Source organism: Psammomys obesus, unplaced genomic scaffold (genome assembly GCF_907164565.1).
Source record: "Psammomys obesus unplaced genomic scaffold, mPsaObe1.curated_primary_1811, whole genome shotgun sequence".
Lineage (NCBI taxonomy): Eukaryota > Metazoa > Chordata > Mammalia > Rodentia > Muridae > Psammomys > Psammomys obesus.
The window spans coordinates 23,812,122-23,834,610 of record NW_026585504.1 but is presented as its reverse complement, the minus strand read 5'-3'; the positions used below and the strand labels follow the sequence as shown (position 1 = coordinate 23,834,610).

The 22,489-nt window shown below is 35.8% G+C and overlaps 2 protein-coding genes across 2 annotated transcripts in view; both read right to left on the bottom strand.

Annotated features, from left to right (window-relative positions):
- Window positions 1-13,101, bottom strand: part of LOC129673078 (ankyrin repeat domain-containing protein 7-like) — a 20,357-nt gene extending 7,256 nt beyond the window's left edge. Inside the window, exons 1-7 of the mRNA XM_055602746.1 lie at window positions 12,863-13,101; window positions 11,022-11,136; window positions 10,698-10,871; window positions 8,253-8,359; window positions 5,503-5,640; window positions 1,956-2,020; window positions 494-527 (exon numbers count right to left, since the gene is read on the bottom strand). Of these exons, the coding sequence (XP_055458721.1) occupies window positions 494-527; window positions 1,956-2,020; window positions 5,503-5,640; window positions 8,253-8,359; window positions 10,698-10,871; window positions 11,022-11,136; window positions 12,863-13,101 (872 nt within the window). The remainder of the gene's footprint in view (window positions 1-493; window positions 528-1,955; window positions 2,021-5,502; window positions 5,641-8,252; window positions 8,360-10,697; window positions 10,872-11,021; window positions 11,137-12,862) is intronic.
- Window positions 13,102-14,463: 1,362 nt separating this feature from the next.
- LOC129674212 (olfactory receptor 4F15-like) lies at window positions 14,464-15,402 on the bottom strand. The gene has a single exon (XM_055604085.1). It carries the CDS (start codon window positions 15,400-15,402, stop codon window positions 14,464-14,466), a length of 939 nt encoding a protein of 312 aa, XP_055460060.1.
- Between the last annotated feature and the right edge of the window lie 7,087 nt (window positions 15,403-22,489).

Genomic DNA, 22,489 nt, shown 5'->3' with positions numbered 1-22,489 from the left:
AAGAAAGAAAGAAAGAAAGAAAGAAAGAAAGAAAGAAAGAAAGAAAGAACTAAATAAGTGTTCATCTGATCATTGGGAATGCCTTTTCCAAAGAGAGCAGAACAGAAAACATTGTAAAACATTTTCATTAAACATAAATTTTACTTTCAAACTTGTTCTGATATGCATCTTATATAGGTTCAAATGCTTCATGGGCTCCTGTCAATCCATGCCAATGACCAAGAGAATACAACTGGAACTAAGGCAGCTTGATAGTCAAATCATGGAAGCATTATTCTGAATCACAATTGTGCAATTAGAAAAATAACAGGAAATAATATATACTAGGAAACATAATAGGAAAAATAGTAAACATTTATCGTGACAATTAAAACAAATACCTAATGACAAGCATAAATATTGAGGCTGCTACAGAGTAGAACACTGCACAATTTTTTTCATCTATACATTCCGTAATTAGGAAACATGATTTTTATAATTACACGAATCTTACTTGGGTAACAAATTGTCTTCAGAATTCTTGTATTCTATTTAAGAGAAAGAAATTATTTCAAAATGAAAAATTGAAAAATCTAAAATATTAAAAGTAATGACTCTGAAGGTTTATTAGGAAACATTCCTTTCAGACCATGTATTAAGAATAGAGTATGGTGGGCACTGATTATTTTGCTAATTGAATAATAAATGTACTAGAAAAACCTTCTCCTTGTTTCCTATTTACTACACCTGAAGAAAAAGACTAAAATTTACAAAAATTTGACACATAAAACTAAAATGCTATGTACAATGATACAAATGGTAACTTAATACTAGGAGACTGACTTAAAAAGCTCTTATGAGCTGAGACTGTCAAACAGCAGGAGAGATGTACAGTCTGATATTAGTAACAATGTTAAGTGAGTTTGTTTTGTTATCACATGAAGAATTGCATCAAATATTCATTATAAATTTTAGTTTAGGATAAATATTCTCTTAAGAAAGCTTAATTTATTAACACTGCATTTTACAACATGGCAAATCACAGAGCTAGACCAGGACCAAGTGGCTTTGCAAAGACTTTCAAGCTGCAAATTAAGCTCAGTACAAGCCATCATCTTCCACAAAACAATGCTAAAAATTCAGTGGAGGCTTCTTCCTTGTTCTTATATCTGGTGCAAATGAAACTCAAGAGTCATCTGATACAGTTCCTGCAACAGAAAGAACCACTGCCTGATTGGACCCTTAAGGATTTACCAGCCCTGAGCTGTATCAAATACAGAGAAGTTTAATCTTAAATGAACAAAAAAGGAGCAGGAAACTTCTAGAAAGTCTTTTAGATATGTGTTTTTAAACTGAGCAGCCTCCTCAGCTTGTTAGACATGACAACCGAACTAAAGAAAACAGGTTAAGCAGTGATAATAGCACACAGTGTAATTTCTTCTAACCTTTTGCATTAAGTGGAAATAGCAATTTTCTAGTGCATTTGCCATCATATACTATGCTGATGATCGAAAACAAAAGGGGGGAAGGAGCTTCACGGATAATGGCGGTAGTAGACAATGGCTTTAAAAACATGATTTTCAGGATTCAGACTCTATTTCCAGACTGATTTCAGTAAAGAAAGCTACTGACTATGTCCTGCATGCCTCTTACTTCAACAACTGAGAAACCCAGGCAGCTTACATCAGGATTATAAAGCTACCTCAGCTACACAGTAAGGTAGAGGCCAGTATGGGATAACTGCCTCGTGACTCAGCATAGACAAAAAGAAAAAAAAGAAAAAAAGGGACAACGTTTAATGAGCAATAACTAAAAGTCACAAATATAGAATGTGAGTGCTATTTCCTAAGTTAAAATATTTAAAATATGTGAAGCAGTTTCAACTGTATATGCTTAGAAAACAAGTAATTAAAGTGTTGGCTTACATGGGGTACATGCTGAATTTAATACTTACTTATCATTATCATTAGCCTTACCTAGACTGTCATCTTTATTTTTTCTGCGTAACTTTTCATCATAGTTCATGAGAATCTCTCGACTACTGCCATGTGCAAAAAAAACCAAAAAAAAAAAAACATAAAATTACTATTTTTAAATTGATATGGAAAATATGTTACTATGTTAAGATTTACAGAGTGTTGCAAGCAATGTCAAAGGTTATCATAGTATTCAAATAAAACAGAATGTGTTAGTTCCTTTCATGGTCTCGTATTAAGACATTACAGCTGTCCACATTATATCTACAATCAAGAGCAAAAAGAAATGAATGCTAATGCATGCTCCTCACTTACTCTGCCCTTATACCGTTCAGGACTCCTGCCGAGGAAACGGTAATTCTCAAAGCAGGTCGGATCTTCCCACATCTATTTTTAATTAATTAATTAATTAAAATTCATCCACTTTCTATCACTGCTGTAGCCCCCTCCCTTGTCTCCTCCTAATCCCACCGACCCTTCCCCTTTTTCCCTATGCCCCTTCCCTAGTCCACTGATAGGGTAGGACCTCTTCCCATTCTACCTGACTCAAAGCTGGCTGCAGTCATCTTCCTCTGTGGCCTTGCAAGGCTTCGCGCCCCCCCCCCCCATAGAGAGGTGATCAAAGAGCCAGCCACTGAGTTCATGTCAGAGACGCCTTTGAACCCCTAACTAGGGAACACACTTGGAGACTGAGCAGCCTATGGGCTTCATCTGAGCAGGGGGTCAAGGTCCTCTCCATGCTTGGTCCTAGGTTGGAGTGTCTGTCTCTGCAGGACCCCCTAGACTCAGGTATTTTGACTCGGTGTTTCTCCTTGTAGACTTCCTGTCCCCTCCAGGTTTTTCTGTCTCCCTGTTCTTCCATAAGGTTTCCTGCATTCTGCCCCAAAGTTTGGCTATGAATTTCAGTGTCTTGTTCCATACCCTGATGGGTAGTCTTTCAGAAGCCCCCTGTGGAAAGCTTCTGTCCTGTTGCTTGTGTTCTCCTACTTCCTATGTCTATCCTATTTGTCCTTCTGTGTTACAGCCTCTCCCTGTTGTTTAACTTCTTTAGAGTTATAGATTTTAGTCTGTTTATCCTATATATTATATTATATTATATTATATTATATTATATTATATTATATTATATTATATTGTATTGTATTGTATTGTATTGTATTGTATTGTATTGTATTGTATTATATTATATTATATTATATTATATTATATTATATTATATTATATTATATTATATTATATTATATTATATTATATTATATTACATTACATTACATTACATTACAATATTATATTATATTATATTATATTATATTATATTATATTATATTATATTATATTATATTATATTATATTATATTATATATTATAGATATTATAATATCTACTTCCAAGCGAGTATATACCATACGTGTCTTTCTGCTTCTGGGTTACCTCACTTCAGGTTGATCTTTTCTAGTTCCCACCATTTGCCTGCAAATTTCATGATTTCTTTGGTTTTAATTGCTGAGTAGTATTCAAGTAATCCAAATAAAAAAGGGGTACAGAGCTAAATAGAGAAATCTCAACAAAGGAATATCTAATGGCACAGAAACACTTAAGGAAATGCTCAATGTCTTTAGTCATCTGAGAAATGCCAATCTAAATATCCCTAAGATTACATGTCACACCCATCAGAATGGCTAGGATCAAAAACTCAAGTGACAATACATGCTGGAGAGGTTGTAGAGAAAGGGGAGCCCTCTGCCATTGCTATTGGGAATGTAAACTTGTACAACCACTTTGGAAATCAATCTGGCACTTTCTCAGAAAATTAGGAAGAGTGCTACCTCAAGATCCAGGTACTTCTCCTGGGCATATATCTGAAAGATGCTAAACCATACTACAAGGACATTTGCCCAACTATGTTCATTGCAGTGTTATTCATATTATCCAGAATCTGGAAACAACCTAGATGTTCTTCAACTGAAGAATGGATACAGAAACTGTGGTACATTTCCCACATTTGTTAATGATCAAGACAGTTCTCTACTGACCACTCTACAGGTCAAGCTAATCTACAGGGTCACTCACTAAGACTTCCTCTCTAAGGGATGCTAAACTGTGTCATTTGGTAATTAAAATTAACCATCACTAGCCCTAGTTTTCATTGTTCGCTGCTATAATTTTATGGATTGTAATTTACAAAAATGAGCTATTTAACAGCTTGAAAATAAAAGGTTTTTATCATATTGTTTCTTTCCATTAAATAGATTGTGCACTATACCACACTCTCAATCATCAAAGGATAAAAAACAAAATGTTCTAAAAAAATTACTTCTGCTACTTCTAGTCCTCCTCCACCTAATCAAACATCAAACCTTCAGATCCTTGTTAGAATGACTGAATGTCCTGTTTATCTCCAGGTGCTTTGGAAGAGAAACTCCCGTTTTACACATGGATTCCAATGGCATGTGATGTGAAGGAGTTCTCTAACATACAGTCCAACGCTGACAACTAGCCAGAGAAAAATGAGACTTTGTCTCCTAGTGCGTAGGAAAGAAGGCTGCACAAAAGTGCAAAGTGTTCTGGTGGTAGAGTTTTAGCAGTAATGAATAAAGACTCATGATACTCCCTGCAACATGAGTTGAATATTCATTTCAGATTTCAATGATCCCAAGTCATATTTTCTACCAGAACAAATGAACAATTTTTTTCAAAGTTAATGAACTATGAATACCTATGGTTCCACCAATATGAGGCCCCATGTAAGGCTCTAAAATTGCTAGCAATGAGTGTGGCACAAGCTAAAAAGCCCAGCAGCAAAAAGAAAACACTATTACTTTGGAGCTAATAGCTCAGTTAAAAATATTATAACTTTTTAATGTAAGTGTGAATTACCATAAAGCATAAGAGATCTGATTCAACAAAGGCAATATGTCTATCAAGGATTCAGGAGAAGTGCTATTACCAGCACTGAAGCAACAGAATCAGTAGAAAATAGAGGGACTAGAATCTCTTCTTGATCTATGTTTTGAAAGAGAGAGCTCTTCCTAGGACTTGAGGAACCCAGAAACCATTATCTTCTTCAAGATTCAAAGAATAATAGATAGAAGAAAGCCCTCCAGAAAAAGAGACACTGTTTTCTGCTAAACTGTACCTGAAAATTGAAACATCTGATTAGAATATTAAATGTCTGGCTATATATACTTAATATAATAAATATATTATATACATGTATGATTTATACTTGGATGAAATGGAAAAAGTTAGGATCCATAACGTTAAAGGTCTGGAAAGTCCCACACAGAGATATAGCTCAGTCAGTGACAGATTTGCCTGCATAGGAAGTATTTCATTCCATCTTTAGCATTCCAGAAACAAGTCACAAGATTAAACAAACAAACAAACAAACACAAAAAACCCTTCCCTCATTTCTACTTCTAATGTGATATATTTTGTATATTGGATGGTCACTGTTATTCCAATATGGTGTGAGGGAAGATGAAGACTCTGTGATTCATTTAGGCTACAAAGTAGTGTTTAATAACATTCTAATGCAAAGACTTACCCTTTACTTGTCCCTTCAATAGCATACCGTAATGCAGTCCATCCAAATACATCTTTAAAGAAAAAGTCAACACCTTCATCCAGAAGCAGACTCACCATGTCTTTTGAATCCCACCTTACAGCATACAACAGTGTGTTTCTGAAATAACGCAGGAATTTTAGCTTCATTATTAGGTACTTTAACTAAAACTGTTAATACTTAGGTATATTTTGCAAATTTAATGTCTTGTTTGTCTGTTTGGAATTGACCTGTATATCAGACATAAATATTTTGGGAAACAAGGTCATACATACATACATATGTACATACATACATATATATGTATATATTTATCCAAAGACAAAGGAGAAAATGGATGGAAAGTCCCCAGTACTGTTGTACCCATTTTTTTAATTTTTATTTTTTATATTAATTACAGTTTATTTACTTTGTATTCCAGCTGTAGCTCCCCTCCCTTATTCCCGCCCAATCCCTCCCTTCCTCATCTCCAATGTTCCTCTCCAAGTTCACTAATAGAAGAGATCCTTCTCCTCTTCCATCTGACCCTAGTTTATCAGGTCTCATCAGGACTAGCTTCATTGTCCTCCTCTGTGGCCTGGCAAGGCTGCTCCCCCCTCAGGTATAGGTGATCAAAGAGCCAGCCACTGAGTTCATGTCAGAGACAACCCCTGCTCCCATTACTAGGAAACCCACTTGGATACTGAGCTGCCACAGGCTACATCTGTGCAAGAGTTCTAGGTTATCTCCATGCATGGTCCTTGGTTGGAGTATCAGTCTCAGAAAAGACTCGTGGGCCCATATTTTTTGGTTCTGTTGCTCTCCTTGTGTATCCATTCTTAATAGAATTCTTAGATTCATCACCTTTGCTAGAATATAAGCATGCCAAAGTCACTCTTACTACGTAGGTAAAGACTTAAATGGAAATGTCTCCATTTTCTCTAGTTTAGTGTAACATTATAATTATTAATCAGATAACCATCAGAACATTGGAAGCTATTTTCATTATTTAAATGATAATACAATTGTAAAGTATTCTGCTAATAATAATATTATCACTTCACTTAGTAGTGATGATAACATGTGTTTGCACAGCCCTAAATGTCACATAAATGATTTCACAAGAGCCTTTGAGGATATTATGTTCCTTTTTATATTTGGTGATACAACACTTCAGATCACACACTAGAAACTAAGTATATGGCATTTTAACCAAGTTATGTGTGAATCTGCACCAACTCACTTATGACTTAGCTTCATTAACATGTGTACAGGTAAAGCTAATTTGCTTTCCTTTCCCAAAACTAAGTAAATATAAAAATATCAATACCAATTGGAACTAACAAAGAGGTTATATACATAGCCTGGGGTTGTGCAGCATCCTGCAATAACAATTCTTAGCCACCAAAGCAAAAAATGACCTCCTTATTCTTTAAACAAGAGGAAGTGAAAGGTAGGAGTCACTCAATAGACTGTGATTGTCAACTCTTTTTTATGATTAATGTGACATTTTATCAGACTACTGTATAAGAAAAAGGAGAAATATCACAATGCTATTTAGTCTTGTTATGAACAAAAGTTCAAACTTCTTAAAAAAATTAGTAAAGCCTTATCATTATAGGTCTAGTATCCACTTATAAGTGAGTATATACTATGTGTTTCTTTCTGCTTCTGGGATACCTCACTCAGGATGATCTTTTCTAGATCCCACCATTTGCCTGCAAATTTCATGATTTCCTTGTTTTTGATTGCTGAGTAGTATTCCATTGTGTAAATATACCACAATTTCTGTATCCATTCCTCTGTTGAGGGACATCTGGGTTGTTTCCAGGTTCTGGCTATTACTAATAAAGCTGCTACAAACGTGGTTGAACAAATGTCCCTATGGGAGGAACACCCTAGCTAAGCCACAGAGGAGGACATTGCAGACACTCCTGATGAGACCTGATAGACTAGGTAGGATCAGAAGGAAGGAAAGGAAGACCTCCCCTGTCAGTGAACTTGGGGAGGGGCATGGGTCCAGAAGGAGGAGGGAGTGTCTGATTGGGAGGGAAGGAGGGCGGGAGCTACAGAAGGGATACAAAGTGAATAAACTGTAATTAATAAAAATAAAAACACAAAATACCAAAACATAAATAAAAATTTAATAAAACAATTTCTAAAATAAAAACAAATAGTAAAACTTCAATGAAAACCTATTAATCTACTATAAGACTGGTTGGCCAACCAAACAAAATATAAAATAAGAAACATCATTTAATATAAGGGAGTACGAAACTTATTACAAACGACTTGTATAATGTTGCTCACTTCAACATTGTTTTTCTCTTTCTATTTTTTCCATATTCTTTTCAGTCCCTTTCTCTTTAAAGTTTTTCCATTTACTTTGCATCCTTATCACAGCTTTCCCTCCTCTTCACCCAGCTCACCCACCTCCCCCACTTCTCTCCTTCTCCTTTGAAAAGAGGAGGCTTCCCATGGATCTTAACCAACCCTGGCACATCAAATTGCAGTAAGTCTAGGTACATCTTATTGTACTGAGGCTAGACAATGCAGTCCGTTTAGGTGAAAGGGATGTGAAGGTAGGCGACAACATTTCGTTTCTTACCTAACTGATGAGACTGATGACTAGTAATATCTGATCACTGAATACTTCTAAATTAGTCTTCTTCCTATCAGTTTAGTATTTCTTGATTGCATGATTATCATTATTTCAATTTGCCACTCATTTTTTAAAAATCAAATGATAGTACCTTTTCATCTCATCAAATACGTGTATATTTGCTCCTTTCCTTACTAAAAACTTTGCCATCTCTATTTTATTCTCCTTGAGAGCCAATAAAAGTGGTGTAAAGCCATCCTGCAAAACAAAACAAAAAAAATGCAATTCAAAATCATTACAGTCTTGAACTGAATTGAGTCTTAAAATCATCCCCAGGAATACTAACCCTATCTAGACTGAATATGTAGCCTTTTCCCTCTCAGTCCACTCCATGTTCCTTCTCTTTGAAATTCCCCTTTTCTACTTACCTGTGACAGTGAACCCTTTACCTACAGAGCTATCTTGTGGGACTAAGAATTGATTTTTTTAAGAGCAATTTGATAAGCAGTTTTCAGCATGATAACTTGAGGCTTAACAATGAGCTCAGTTCACAGAGAAAAGCAATCATATCCATGGACCATAAGAGTCCACTGCTCCTGTGTTTTTATCTTTCCAATAAGTGTTTTCTGCAGTTGGCTTGTATGAGCCAATATTTACATGTGAAATCATCTCTCTAATAAGCTTTACAAAAATGATAATTACGGCAAAGGAAATACAGATCTTAACATTGACCCAGAAATTTTCAAACACTTGTTAGTTTGCACTTCATTTGCATTCTGTTTTTCCATAACAGAATTCCATTAATGAAATGAATCATTAGTTTCATAGGAGTGCTAAGGCAAAATTATTCAATTGATTTTCAACAGCGTCCTTAACTTTCTTTTTGTTCTTCAGTGTTTATAAATGTTAAGACATGATGCCTGGGTTTTATGCACTTAGGAAGTCACACTGAAAGCACCTAACAGCTTCAACTGTTGAGATTTGTGATTTGCTACTCTTTTGATGTGGAAAAAAAAATCCCTTGCAATTATCAGTTACACTAACTGTTGACCTGAATATTAATAATACATAAAAATTTTTTATTTTCATTTTTTATTATTATTGTCATTTATTACATTTCATTCAACTTGTATCCCGGCTTAAAGGTCCAACATCTAATGATTATTTTCAAGATTTTTTAAAAGTAGTAAATGATTGTTGTTTCGAAGCAAAGAGGACTGTTCTATAAACCAATAATTACCATTATTAGTCCATTTTCTTTCCAAAAAATAGCACTTTTTAATGTTTGAAAAGAAAATTCTTTACCCTTTTCCTAAAGAGGAATGTTGGGCTAGGATTATTGGAATCAAACTCTGGCTCTTTTGAGTTCCTTAGGACTTTGAGATCCAGAATCCACACAGTCAGTGTTTATGTAGGAACTGTTCCCTAATTTCAAGAATATAATTTTGTAAATACCCTTGTCCATGACTAATTACATTTACAGAGTCAAACTCTGCTTGTAATACAGATGTCTAAAATTCTCCTGGGCTCACTGGGACACACAATTCTAGAATTAGGAAGCTGCCTTTCACTTCAGTCTCATTTCTAGTCCACATGGGTAATTACCTTCACCATTTGTTCATATCGCTGAAAAGAGAAAACTCAGTCACTGACCACTTCTTAGTTTCCTTAGATGGGAACAGACAGGGAACAAAACAGCTAGGATCACATTTCATTTCAATATGCAAAAATGCAAATTCCATCTCCCTGCTCTCCCTAATCTAGGCTTTAAGAGCAGAGGTTGGGTTTTGACCTAAGTGGGAGTTATTTGTTCAACAAAAAGAAAAAATATGATAGTAAATTCTGCTTGTAAAAGAATGATGACTCCCCAAACAGAAAGCACAGCAGAATACACATAAACTCATCTTAACACAATTCTATTTCTTTTGATTTTTGTATTATGGATATTTGTTGTTAAACTCATCTTAACACAATTCTATTTCTTTTGATTTTTGTATTATGGATATTTGTTGTTACTTATTTTACTTTGTTTAGAAGGGGGTCATGAATTTGAGTAAGAAGAAAGTGGGTGGGGAACATCTGGGAGGAGTTGGGTGTTGTTCCTTCAATTGCCTAATTTCGAGATGGTCCTACATATTTCTGATCAGGATCTGGTTCCATATTCTTTGATTCTGTCTTAACACAGAGAAATATATCATCTGTTATTTCTCAATGGCATAAGATTTAATTTTGTCACAAATTCTTTTGCTTCATTTGAGTTTTAAAATAGTTTCATTAGCAAGGAAAATTTTGTTTTCTAAGTGTGTTATATCACACAAGTTAAAAACAAATTTTAGTGAAAGTAATAAGCAGAGGTTTATCTTGAACAAATACAGTGTTTTCAAAATGTCAGCCTTTAATGCAGAAACATTCTAAACTAAGACTTCTTTCACAGTATCCCTATTTGAAATCATGTTTTTAAACAATGAAGATATTTCTAAATGTTTTCATTCAAGGAATGCTTGAATTTCTAACATGGGAAGCTAATCCTACCTGTATTACTGCTAACACACACATATTTCAGACTATTTAGGGACTACAGTGGGGTGAACTATACCTTGTTCTTTATTTCCATGTCTGCATTGTATTTAAGCAAGCATTTAGCCAGTGTTTGGTTGTCTTCAGACACAGCATAGTGGAGAGAAGTGTTGCCATTTTTGTCCATACGGTTTGGATCAGCACCGTGCTTCAGCAATGCACACACACATCCGTATGTCCAGTTTTGTACAGCCTAGAGATTATGCCAAGAAACAGATTGCTTGTTCAAAGGACTCATAACATCACTCACAGTTCCCCATGTAGAGACATAATCATGGGGTAAGTTTGTTTATAGCATTTACATCAAGCCTATGTTTTCTTGAATTTGAAGAAGTGTATATACCTTCATCAGAGGTGTGATGGAGTTCCTGTCAACAGCATCAATGTCACAATTATTTTTCAGCAGAACATTTACTATTTCCACCTGGCCATAGGCACAGGCAAAATGCAGAGCAGTCCTATGGAAATGAGAAATGTTTGAATGAAATTCTGTAATATGATCTCAAAACTAAATTACTCCTGAAATCTTAAAATAGTAAATGGCACATAATTCTAAAACATTTCATATCAAGTGACTCTTCCACCTTTTGAATTCTGAATTAATTCCTTTTGAAAAAAATAAAAATATTTACTAATTTATAATACTCACTATATTAGTAAAAATGGCAGTATGTTTGATATCAATAGAACAAAGATCAAAAATAATAGTCATTTCACAGAACACCATGGTGATATGTAAACTTTCTAGGCTATCTACCTGCACTTAACAGCTCAATTTAAAACTAACATTATTTCTTCTACTCAGCAAACAAGATTTTAAGTAATAAAAGGATACAGGATTTTCTGATATGTTTTTTTTTCCTCATTTATTTATTTTATTCACTTTACATCCTTGTAATCCCTTCCCTTCTCCCCTCTCAGTCCTTCCTCTCCCCAAAGGGGAGTTTGCTTTCCCATCCACCTCAGCTCATCAAGTTGCATCAGGACTGAACATGTCCTTCTTAGCTCTGGCCTGGCAAGGCAGTTCTGCCAGGGGGGAAGTGATCAGAAAGCTGGCAAGTCAGTCTGTGTCTGATACAGTTTCCACTTCCCTTACTAGTGGACCCACTTGAAGCCTAAGCTGCCCATCTGCTACATGTTTGTAGGGAGACTGGGTATGGTTTATGCATGGTTCTTGGTTGATGCTTCAGTCTCAGCAAACCTATCTGGGCCCTGTTTGGTTGACTCTTCTGTTTGTCTTGTGGAACTACAGGCACTACCGGGTCCTTTCGTCTTTCCTCCCACTTTTCCACAAGACTCCAAAGTTTGGTTGTGAGTCTCAGCATCTGTTTTGCGGTGCTTCTGGGTAGAGCCTCTCAGAAGACAACTCTGACAAGCTCCTTTCTACAAGTATAGCAGAGTATTGTTCATAGTGTCAGGGATTGGCACTCGTAGATAGGGTGGGCCAGTAAGATTAATTAATTTCAAGGATTCCAAAATCTACTTAAAGTCTCTTAATTAGCTTAGAGAGGGCAAAGCATGAAGGTTTTAAGAGTAGTACAATATGAATGCTACATGGTAAGTGTTCATGTTATTACTGGTGAATAAATTGACTTAAAGAACAGATAAATCTGATTGGCCTGCTCTTTGATCACCTCCCCCTGAGGGAGGAGCAGCCTTACCAGGTCACAGAAGATGACAATGCAGCCACTCCTGATGAGATCTGATAGACTAAGATCAGAAGGAAGGAGAGGAGGACCTCCCCTATCAAGGACTTGGGGAGGGGCATGCGTGAAGAAGGGGGGGGAGGGCAGGATCAGGAGGGGAGGGGCAGGGTCTTATGGGGGGATACAAAGTGAATAAAGTGTAATTAATAAAATAAAAATTAAAAAAGGGAGAAAGGAAAAATTCATCATACAATAAACAAATATAAACATGAAAAAAAAAAGAACAGATAAATATACTCAATAAATTCATGATTTATCAGGTTATATTTGTAGGCAGAGTTGAAAGGTGTGAACTAGCGACCTCTAGCGAGTGTTCAAGTTATGAGGAGGTGCTTAGGGACAAGAAGAGACACACAGCACAGAGGCTCCCCGCTCTTCCCATTCCGGCTCCCCTCCACTGATTTTTTTGGATCTAACAGAGGCTGTCTCTGTGAACTACACTGCAGGCCCTTCCCACTAGCTCATAGCCCCCTGTTACCTCTCCTTAAAGTCTTTGTCATTCACGCTGTGCTTCCCGAGACTGATCATTCTCTGCAGCCTCTGGGCATCACCCTCGCTTGCGGCCCTGTGAATCTTTTTCAGAGGTTTGTATCTGGGTTCGTTTGGGACAGATATGCTTTTCATATCACGTAAAAAGTCCAACAGGTTTTTTCGTGGGACATCGCAGAAACCCATAGGTGTCTTTTCCTTAATTCCGTGAACCAAGATCTTCTTCATGATTGAAGCTGCTGGTCTCACCCTCCTCTCCTGGCCTTTTCACATTTCCCCAGATCTTGTCCTTACACCCACTAACACTAAAACGCTGTATCAGCTTATGATATACCAACTAGGGCCCGCACCAAGGTTATAGGGTGGGGAAAATAGCTTCTGACACCCCTAGATTCAGTTGATGGAATCCAGGTTGCTTAGCAACCCTGGTAAACATTGGTGCGTGCATGTTCAAGAGCGAGTTTTGTGTACTGCTAACACCTCTGGGGGTTCAAGAGCATTCCTTGTGCACGCAGAAGCCATTTCTGGCCAACTCACTGCAAGAAAGTAAATCAGTTTTCCATTAAATGTCCTCAAATATCCGCAGAGATTGTTGAAAGTCTAAGCTTTCCTTTTTAATATATTTATTTATTCACTTTACATCCTGATTGCAGCCTCCCCTCCCAGCCTAAAGGCATATTTTTTTCATTCTCATTGTAGAAGTGCTTCTACTTAGCCTCCACCCAAGACTCTCAGATTTCCTTCCCTTTTCCCTCCTCCTTCTCTTCCCTCCTCTTCTCTTCTTGCTTTTTCTCCTCCCTCTCCTTTAATTCCTTCTTTAGTCATACAACCTTCCATTTTTTCACTACCCTCTCTTGAACACCATTTTCCCACCCCCAGGAGCTGCTACAGGCACCTCCTGCCTTAGCTCCTATATTAATTCACCTCTTCAAATGCACTTCAGGAAAATACTTCCCAGAGTCAACCTTTTTACCCTACTTCCTTGAGTCTGCATCCCCTCCCACTCCAGGGTTTCCACAGGAGTTCAGATTGCTTCTGTCTCGTTCCTGCTGACCCTCACCTGCACCCTGTAGTCTCGGCCATACACACTCACTTACCACAAACACAAGCTGAAAGGCATGTAAGACGTGATGGTGCACATTTTAATCCCAGCGCTGAGGAGGCTGATACAGGAACATTTCAAGTTTGAAGTCACCTTTAATGAACCTTAGTACCAAATGAGAAAAATAGTACAAGAAATGTCTAGGAGGTAATGATGAATTTCTTCAGATGTGGAAATTGGATAATGTGCTGCTTTAATATCCAATAGTGCTTTTAAAAGGATCTAAAATATGCATTTCATAATAACCAATAAATATGTAATCAATAATAATGAATGTTATTACATATTGCATTTAAACAACAAATAAATATGTAATAAATAGCTAATAACCAATAAATCTGTAATCATACCATTATCAACTTGAAATAAAATATTCAAGTTTATCAAGCTGTGGGAGTAGGAATAAATACATCATGTCAAAGTAGAGGAGGTCATTTAACATTTATGTTTATATTACAGTATTCAGGTTCTGTATTCTCTTGAGGCACTTAGGAGATACTTTTCCTATTCAGAAGCTGTTTACTCAATCTCTTCATGGCCACCTTCATGTCTTTGTTTCTCAGTGTGTAGATGGCAGGGTTCAGGATGGGTGTAATCATGAAGTCCAGGATGGCAAGAAACTTATCCACTGGCACAGTAGGAAATGGCCACATGTACACGAAGATGCATGGTCCAAAGAACAAAACCACCACAGCGATGTGAGCAGAGAGTGTAGAGAGGGCCTTGGACAAACTCCCCAAGGACTGTTTCCATACAGTAAACAGTATGAAGATGTAGGAGACAATCAATAAGAAGAAGGTACTGAGAGAAATTAATCCACTGTCAGCTGTAACCAAGAACTCCATTCTGTAGTTGTCTATGCAGGCCAGTTTGATGAACCTAGGAAGATCACAATAAAAACTATCTATCTCATTAGAACCACAAAACGGCAGATGGACAACAAAAGCTAACTGAGCCACTGAATGAATGAGACCAATAATCCAGGCTCCAATCAGAAGCAAAAGGCACATCCGTGGGCTCATGATGGTCAGGTAGTAGAGGGGTTTACATATGGCCACATATCTGTCCCAGGCCATGGCTACCAACAATACCATCTCACACCCCCCAAGGAGATGAAGGACAAACATCTGGAAGATACAACCCTGGAATGAAATGATATTATGACCTGAGTACAGGCCAGAGATCAACTTAGGGACTGTTGAGGTAGAAAAACAAAAGTCAACAAATGAAAGATTAGCTAAAAGGAAGTACATGGGTGAATGCAAATGAGGGTCAAGGATCACGGTAAACACAACTGAAAAATTTCCTAGAAAAATTGTTGCATATGATATTGTAGAGAATGCAAAGAGGAAATATTGTGTTGGTCTGTAGACTGATAGTCCCAGGAATATAAATTCAGATATTTCAGAGTAGTTTCCTTCATTCATTGGATCTTTCTTGAGTTATCTACAACATCCAAAAAAAAAAAAAAAAAAGGCAAAACAATTACCAGAAAAGGTAAAATAATAACCTAACATTGAGACATTTTTATTTATGAATTCATTATAATAAACAATTTTATATTAAAAAGTAAAGTTTTAATGAATATTAAAGCAAACACTTAAATTTTTTCCAAAATATGGACTAATAAAAAATAAGTCTTCATGATCTTCCATATTTTGAAGAATATGTCTCTAGCCTTGTATTATCAATTATGAGTATATTTTATATTTCAAATATGATGTTATGTTCTTTATTAAGACAGTGGTCCTGTTTCTGGCAGAATTACAGGCAGAATGAGTATGTGAAGAGTAAAACAACTTTAAATGTAGACAAAACCCTGATGACTAAGATATAGAAAAAGAAGTGGTGAAGGACTGGTTTATACCAGAAGTATGTGCCTACATACATTCTGTGATAGCAGTAGCAGTTACCACAGAAAAGGAATTGGAGTGCCCAGGGTTTCAAATGTCCTCTGGAATAACACAGAGACAAAGGAGGTGCATCAAGAGTAACACAAGCACTTATATTAAAATTCCTTTTTGAGGAGGGTGTGAGAGGAGATGAGGGAGAGGGTGGGATTAGGAGGGAATGAGTGAAGGGGCTATATCTGGGGTACAAAGTGAATAAACTGAAATTAAAAATTTTTTCTTTTTCATCATAAAAACAGTCTCATAGTTGCCATGTAAGTGATAATTCTACGTTTGTCCTATCTGAAGAAACATAAACAGAAGGACAAAGGTTATTGATTTCTATTTGTGTCATCAAATATGGTGTAATCTAATGAAATTCTATAAATGAGACTGCAAGCGAACAATACAGTTTCATACATTGACAATTAAAACGTAACTTGATATAACTTTTTAAACAGACACCATTAAAGAATATCAAAAGTTAACTACATGGAAAACAAAATCAATGTTATAGAAAGAGGTGAATAATGTATTTTTAATAAAAATTGTTATACATAAGAAGCATGTATTTAGAAGATACATTTCTAATAAAACCAGAAGGATGATCCTGTCATGACTACCTGATAGTTGCTTATCTCTGCACTACTGTAGATACTTGTAATAGTTTAATACATATAAAATTAACATTAGCAAGTCCTAAAAAGATGATCAAAGATGGTCAAATATACATTTTTCTGTAACAACATATCAATTTACTTTTTCTGTCTTGTAAACTTTTTCATTTTTGAGTAACCAAACCAAATGATTTGTTTAGCCCGCACTTAACTTACTGCTATGGTTTCCCTACTTGCGTTATTACTAAGAAGCTTCCTTCTAGACTCCTTGCAATTTTTATCATGTTACTTTCTCTCTTCTGTGTCACTTTTTACCAAGCCTGAGTCCACATGAAAATCCTGATAATGCATATTCACAATGTAGAATATATTGATGCAAACAACAAGAGCTTGTTAGTGTCATAAATATAGTTCTGTACAGCAAAACCAGACAGGAAGAGGCATCATGATGGTGAGAATGTAGGAGTAGATATCAAAGCCAAAAAAAAAAAAAAAAAAAAAAAACTGCAGAGGGAAAAAAGTCACTCAGTAAAGACTATACAGATAGGAACTGGGGAACATTAGAGCAGAATTGTGTGACCAGTTTATTATTGAACCAGAAGCAGAAATTTTTTCCATAGTGTCATGACAAATATTTGAGCGGATTTCTAAGTTAACCTTGATTTGAGCAGTTCTATTACATCTATCTATCTATCTATCTATCTATCTATCTATCTATCCATCCATCCATCTATAAATTTACATACACTTTTATCAAAACAGTCACGGAATCCCACAGTACCCACATATTTTTATGTATCAATTAAATCTCTATAATTTAAATTCACAAAAAAGAAAACCATTAAGCAAGGCATGAAGGTACATGAGGTAAATGATAGTATATGTTTCCTATCAAAGGAGCTGTAATTAGTCCTCAAGTTTTTTTCTCATTCAATGTAAGGAACCAAAAGCATTTACATTTGGGAGTAAAGATTTGCATGTTCTGTATTTTTTTACAGAAAAGGCACAGAAATTTACCAAGAACAAAAGCATGAATTGAGGAGATGGCTCAGTTGGTAAAGTGCCTGCTATACAAGCTTGAGGTCCTGAATTTCACCCCAGGAACACATGTCAAAACCTGATATCACAGGAGCATAGTGATATGACTATCTAATTGCGTTATATAGACAGGCAGATGCATAACTTTCACTGGCTATCCAGTCTAAACAAATTTGTGAACCTCAGGGCAATGAAATACCCTGTCTCTTTCATACATACTCAAACAAAACAAGGCAGCTCGTATTTGAGGAACAACAGCCACCACTGTTCTCTGATTCCATACATGCACACATGCATCCACACACATACACACATGTGCACTCACACATGAACATACATACCCACTATATGCACAAACACTAATAGGAAATAATGCTTTATATTTCTTTTTCTAAAATGTTGGACATATGACCAGTTTACCATGGCTTTCTTTTGTATACCAAAATGGTCTTTGCTACTAATTGATTATGGCTTTGAAAACTATCATCATTTATACTATTATGGCTTATATGAGGAAGAAAATTCATGCTGCAAGGAGTAGATCTAATTTTAAGGTAAAGAAAGGTATACGGAGGTGACTCAGAAAACATGCACAGAATGGCCAATAGGTTTATTACCATAAGGTTTATTTACCTTATCAGTCATTAGTACTTTGCTAGCTTTTATATCACAAATCAACGTAATCAAGAAAGAGATAGACAAATGATGACAAGATGTAGATGAGAGAAAGAATTCTCAGTTTTATCAAGATTCCAGAACGAAAGATTTTCTTTCACTTTTAGAATGAAAGTTGAAAATATGGCCAAGATGAAAAACTCAAGTGACAACACATGCTGGAGAGGTTGTGGAGAAAGGGGACCCCTCCTCCACTGCTGGTGGGAATGAAAATATTACTAAAATGAGATCCTAAGTTGATTTATAGAATATCACCACCAAAGGAAGTATTTTATGCATAAATAAGTAACATTTATTCTACTATTTAGATTACATATTATTAATGTTGAATAGTGCAAATCAATACATTAGTTACATAACTATTCCTATATGGGATGGAATAGTTTGAAGCTATTATAGTACATCATTTTGCATATAAATCTGGAAATATTTCCAATTTGAAGGTTGGAAAATTTAAAGTAAAATTAATAAAAGAAAATTTTATTTGAATAAAAAATAATATTAAAAAATGCTCATTAAGTACCATTGTTTGAGAATCTGGAAATGTAGGCTTATATGTATCTTTAACTTCCTGAATTTATATTCATGTGTTATTTAAATAGCTAAAACAACCTTGTAAGCTATCAAGTTAAAAGTGGATTGTTTCACAAAAGAAGAGACAAAGATAAACAGCTCTACAAATTCAACATAGTAATGTCAGACTCCTTCAAACAACCTTTAAAAATTACAACATAGGTTATAAATATAAAACTATTTTTCTCATGAAATATCACAATTCCATTGAAGAGCATTCTAAGCAAGAGATTACCACTAATATTTAAACTCAAGTTTGTGAGGTAATCTACTGTTGGTTTTCTCTAAGATATATCCATTATTTAGTTAGCTGATGCTAATAATGAAGTAGATGAAAAACAAAAAAAAAATAGAGGATGTGGGACATGGACATGGAACAGGAAAAAGAAATAGAAACAAACAAGAAGGGGTAACATAAACTCTAAAAGGGAAACAATTGAAAAGCACACACAAGTACAATATTTCATGATGCTTCTCTGTCTCATTCATTGCTTAAAATCAGCACTGATTTATGCTTGTAAACATTTTCAGTATAGCAGGAAAGCTCTGGCAATCTTCTGGCTACCTCCCCCTCTGTCCCACCCTTTTTAAGCATCCTTTGTTCTTTAATGACTGTACATATGTTTCTTTATTCAAAAGATTCCTTGGTGGTTTTGATTAGCTGGTTATTTTTTATTGCAAAAATTCTCTACTATGTCAGTTCATTAACAATGACTTTCTACTTAATTCTGAATTAGCTTGCCTTCTGCTATGCTCTAACATCATACTTGAGAACTCATTATAGTGCATAATTTACGATATAAATTACAGTATAATTTACGATTATTCTCCTGAAGCTGTACTAAGCATATGGCCTCCTAAAAATCAGAGAGTGTATCTTATTAATAAATTATATTCCCTGGCAAGGACAATGAGCTTGATAGAGGTAACATTTTGGTAACTATAACATATGCAAGTATATAAATAAAAGGATTGATGATTCTATTTTATTGATAATGAAGATTTGTCCTAACATCTTAAAGCTACTGAACACCTGATATCAGAATAATTATTAATTGCTACTTTAGGAATTATGATATACCGATGGCTGATCTTTAAAAAGTCACTTTAAAACAATTTTCTAAGTCATTAGCTAGTCTTTATGAAAATACAATCTAGACCAGAAATTTAAAAAAAAAAACTAGACAGAAAGAAGTGAAATTTTTGATTTCTCCATGGAAGTCCAGGATAAGTGAATGATCAATGCTTTTACATAAAAATAAAATAAATAACAAGTTTTATTATTGTGACCTGAGACCTATGCAATGCTTATACAAGAAAATAACTGTGACTTTTAGTAGGCTATTGACTTTAATTGTAGCTTGACACTTACCTGACTAATGAAAATGAAGGAAACAGAAATCCCTCTTTCCAATACTATTGCATCTCTGAAGAAGTGTTTCTCTCTTTGGTACTTTGTGGAGGTTTTAGATCACTTGAAAGCTAGTGATCTAAGTCCCCAGGACTTTTATCATGGGAATTGTACTCAAAGGATAAAATGTTGACAATTTTGTTAAGAAAGCAAATGAGAAACAGAAAATTCCATCTAGTAAAGCATACGAGCAAAGTGTCTAGGGATTTCAATTGCTAACATTTCAATATTTACTTAAATATTAAATATCACTGACAGAATGTGGATGTATATTGAAACAATTAACTAAGCGTTATGTAAAATCACTTTGTAAACTCATTCATGTAATTGCCTTTGCATGCGACTTTCCACTCCATCCAGCAGCGTTAGGTAGAAACTACCTTAAATGACCTCGCACTTATGTCAAGAATGAATGGTATTACATGTCAGAGTTCAGTTCCAGAAGTACGCAGTGCTCTTTACACTCTACATATGTACCAATGTAATTAGTTTATATTCTGGATTTAAAGCAAGCTTTCAATAAACTTTCTATAAAGCTTTTACTTTATAGCAAGTAGAGTTTCTCTGTGTTTGTTCTTTGTTTTCATTGAATGTTCAGAAGTATCTATTATATTTGGAATTCTCATAAAGCTCATGAAATTATGGAAGGGCCATGTTGGGCTATTAAAGGGGAATTGAGTGATATAAAACTTTAGAATAGGAAAACTGTGGGGATGAAGTTGGAATGAGGAGTATGCACACAGAGCAGAGGAAGAAATATATAAAGGGATAAATAAAATTAAAGCCCTTTTGAAAAATTTATATGGAACCCCACTTGCTACTGTAGAAGCTTCCTTAAAAAGAAAGGAGAGGAATAGGAGGGAGACAAGGAGGGTATGGGTCAAAGACGAGTTATCTGGTAACTGGGGTACCAAGGTCCCTACTAGACAGCACAGGCTAGCTAATAAAAAAAAATCTCAGTGCAAGGAGTGGGTTACCTCTTTGGAACTTTTGGCCATCAATGTCCTATAGATACCTAAACATTACAAGGTATTAGTAATGTTATTAGTTATCCTCCAGAAGTTCATTGTTGAAAATACCACGCAATTAAACCATAAGACATGGACAAAACAAGCTGGTATAGACCTTGAAGATTTTCATGCTGATAGAAAGGGCTATGCATGCCACTAGCAGAGAAAATTCATACTGGGCACTAGCTAGTAATTAACCCTGCAAGTAACATTGACTACTGGCAAGGCAATTCATGCCCACTGTACGATAGTGTCATGAAGAGTGTGAGAGTAATCAACCACTTTCTGGTTGGATTTAAGTCGTGTTCTTCAAGATGGAAACCCATGTCTGGCAATATTGTTCTGGCAAGAACCAATATCTAGAAGTCATAGCCCTAGCGTAAACCCTACCATTACTAGTCTACTAAATAAATGACATAAACAAGCTCTCAAAGATTTATTTTCAAAGCCATAGATGCATGGATCCCTTAGAAACCTGATTACAGAAGCTTCCTTGTTCAGTAGATCCACACTGGTCATGATCCAGACATAAGAGACTGAAGAATGCTCAGCAGTAAAAGGGACAGCTGTATCATACTTTTTTTTTTCCAAGGCTCAAGATTTTTTTCAGAAGAGAGAATAGGAAGATCAAACAGCGAGAATAAATGACTATCTTAGGAAAGAAGTGGGAAAAGGTAAGATCTGGAGAGGACAGGAACTCCATAAGGAGAGCAACAGAACCAAAAAATCTAAGCACAGGGGTCTTTCCTGAGACTGCTATTCCAACCAAGGGCTATGCATGGAGATAACCTAAGACCCCTGCACAGATGTAGCCCATGGCAGTTCAGTATCCAAGTGGGTTCCATTGTAATAGGAACAGGGACTGTCTCTGAAAAGACCCCTGTGCCCAGCTATATTTAGTCCTTGTGGAGCTCCTGTGTTCTCCAGGTCATATTAACTCCCCCCCCCTTTTTTTTTTTTTACGATTCCCTGCACTCTGCCGAAGGTTTGGTTATGAGTCTTAATATCTGCTTTGATACACTGCTAGGTAGAGTCTTTCGGAGGCCCTCTGTGGTAGGCTCCTGTCCTGTTACTTGTTTGCTCCTACATCCAATGTCCATCCCATTTGTCTTTCTAAGTGAGGATTGATCAGCGTACTCTGGGTCCTCTTTCTTGTTTATCTTCTTTAGATGTAACCTAGAACATCTGTTCAGATGTAGCCATTGGTAGCTCAGTATCCAAGTGTGTACCCTAATAAGGGGAAGAGGGACTATTTCTGACATAAACTCAATGCGGGCTCTTTGCCTCCTTCCCACTCCCCC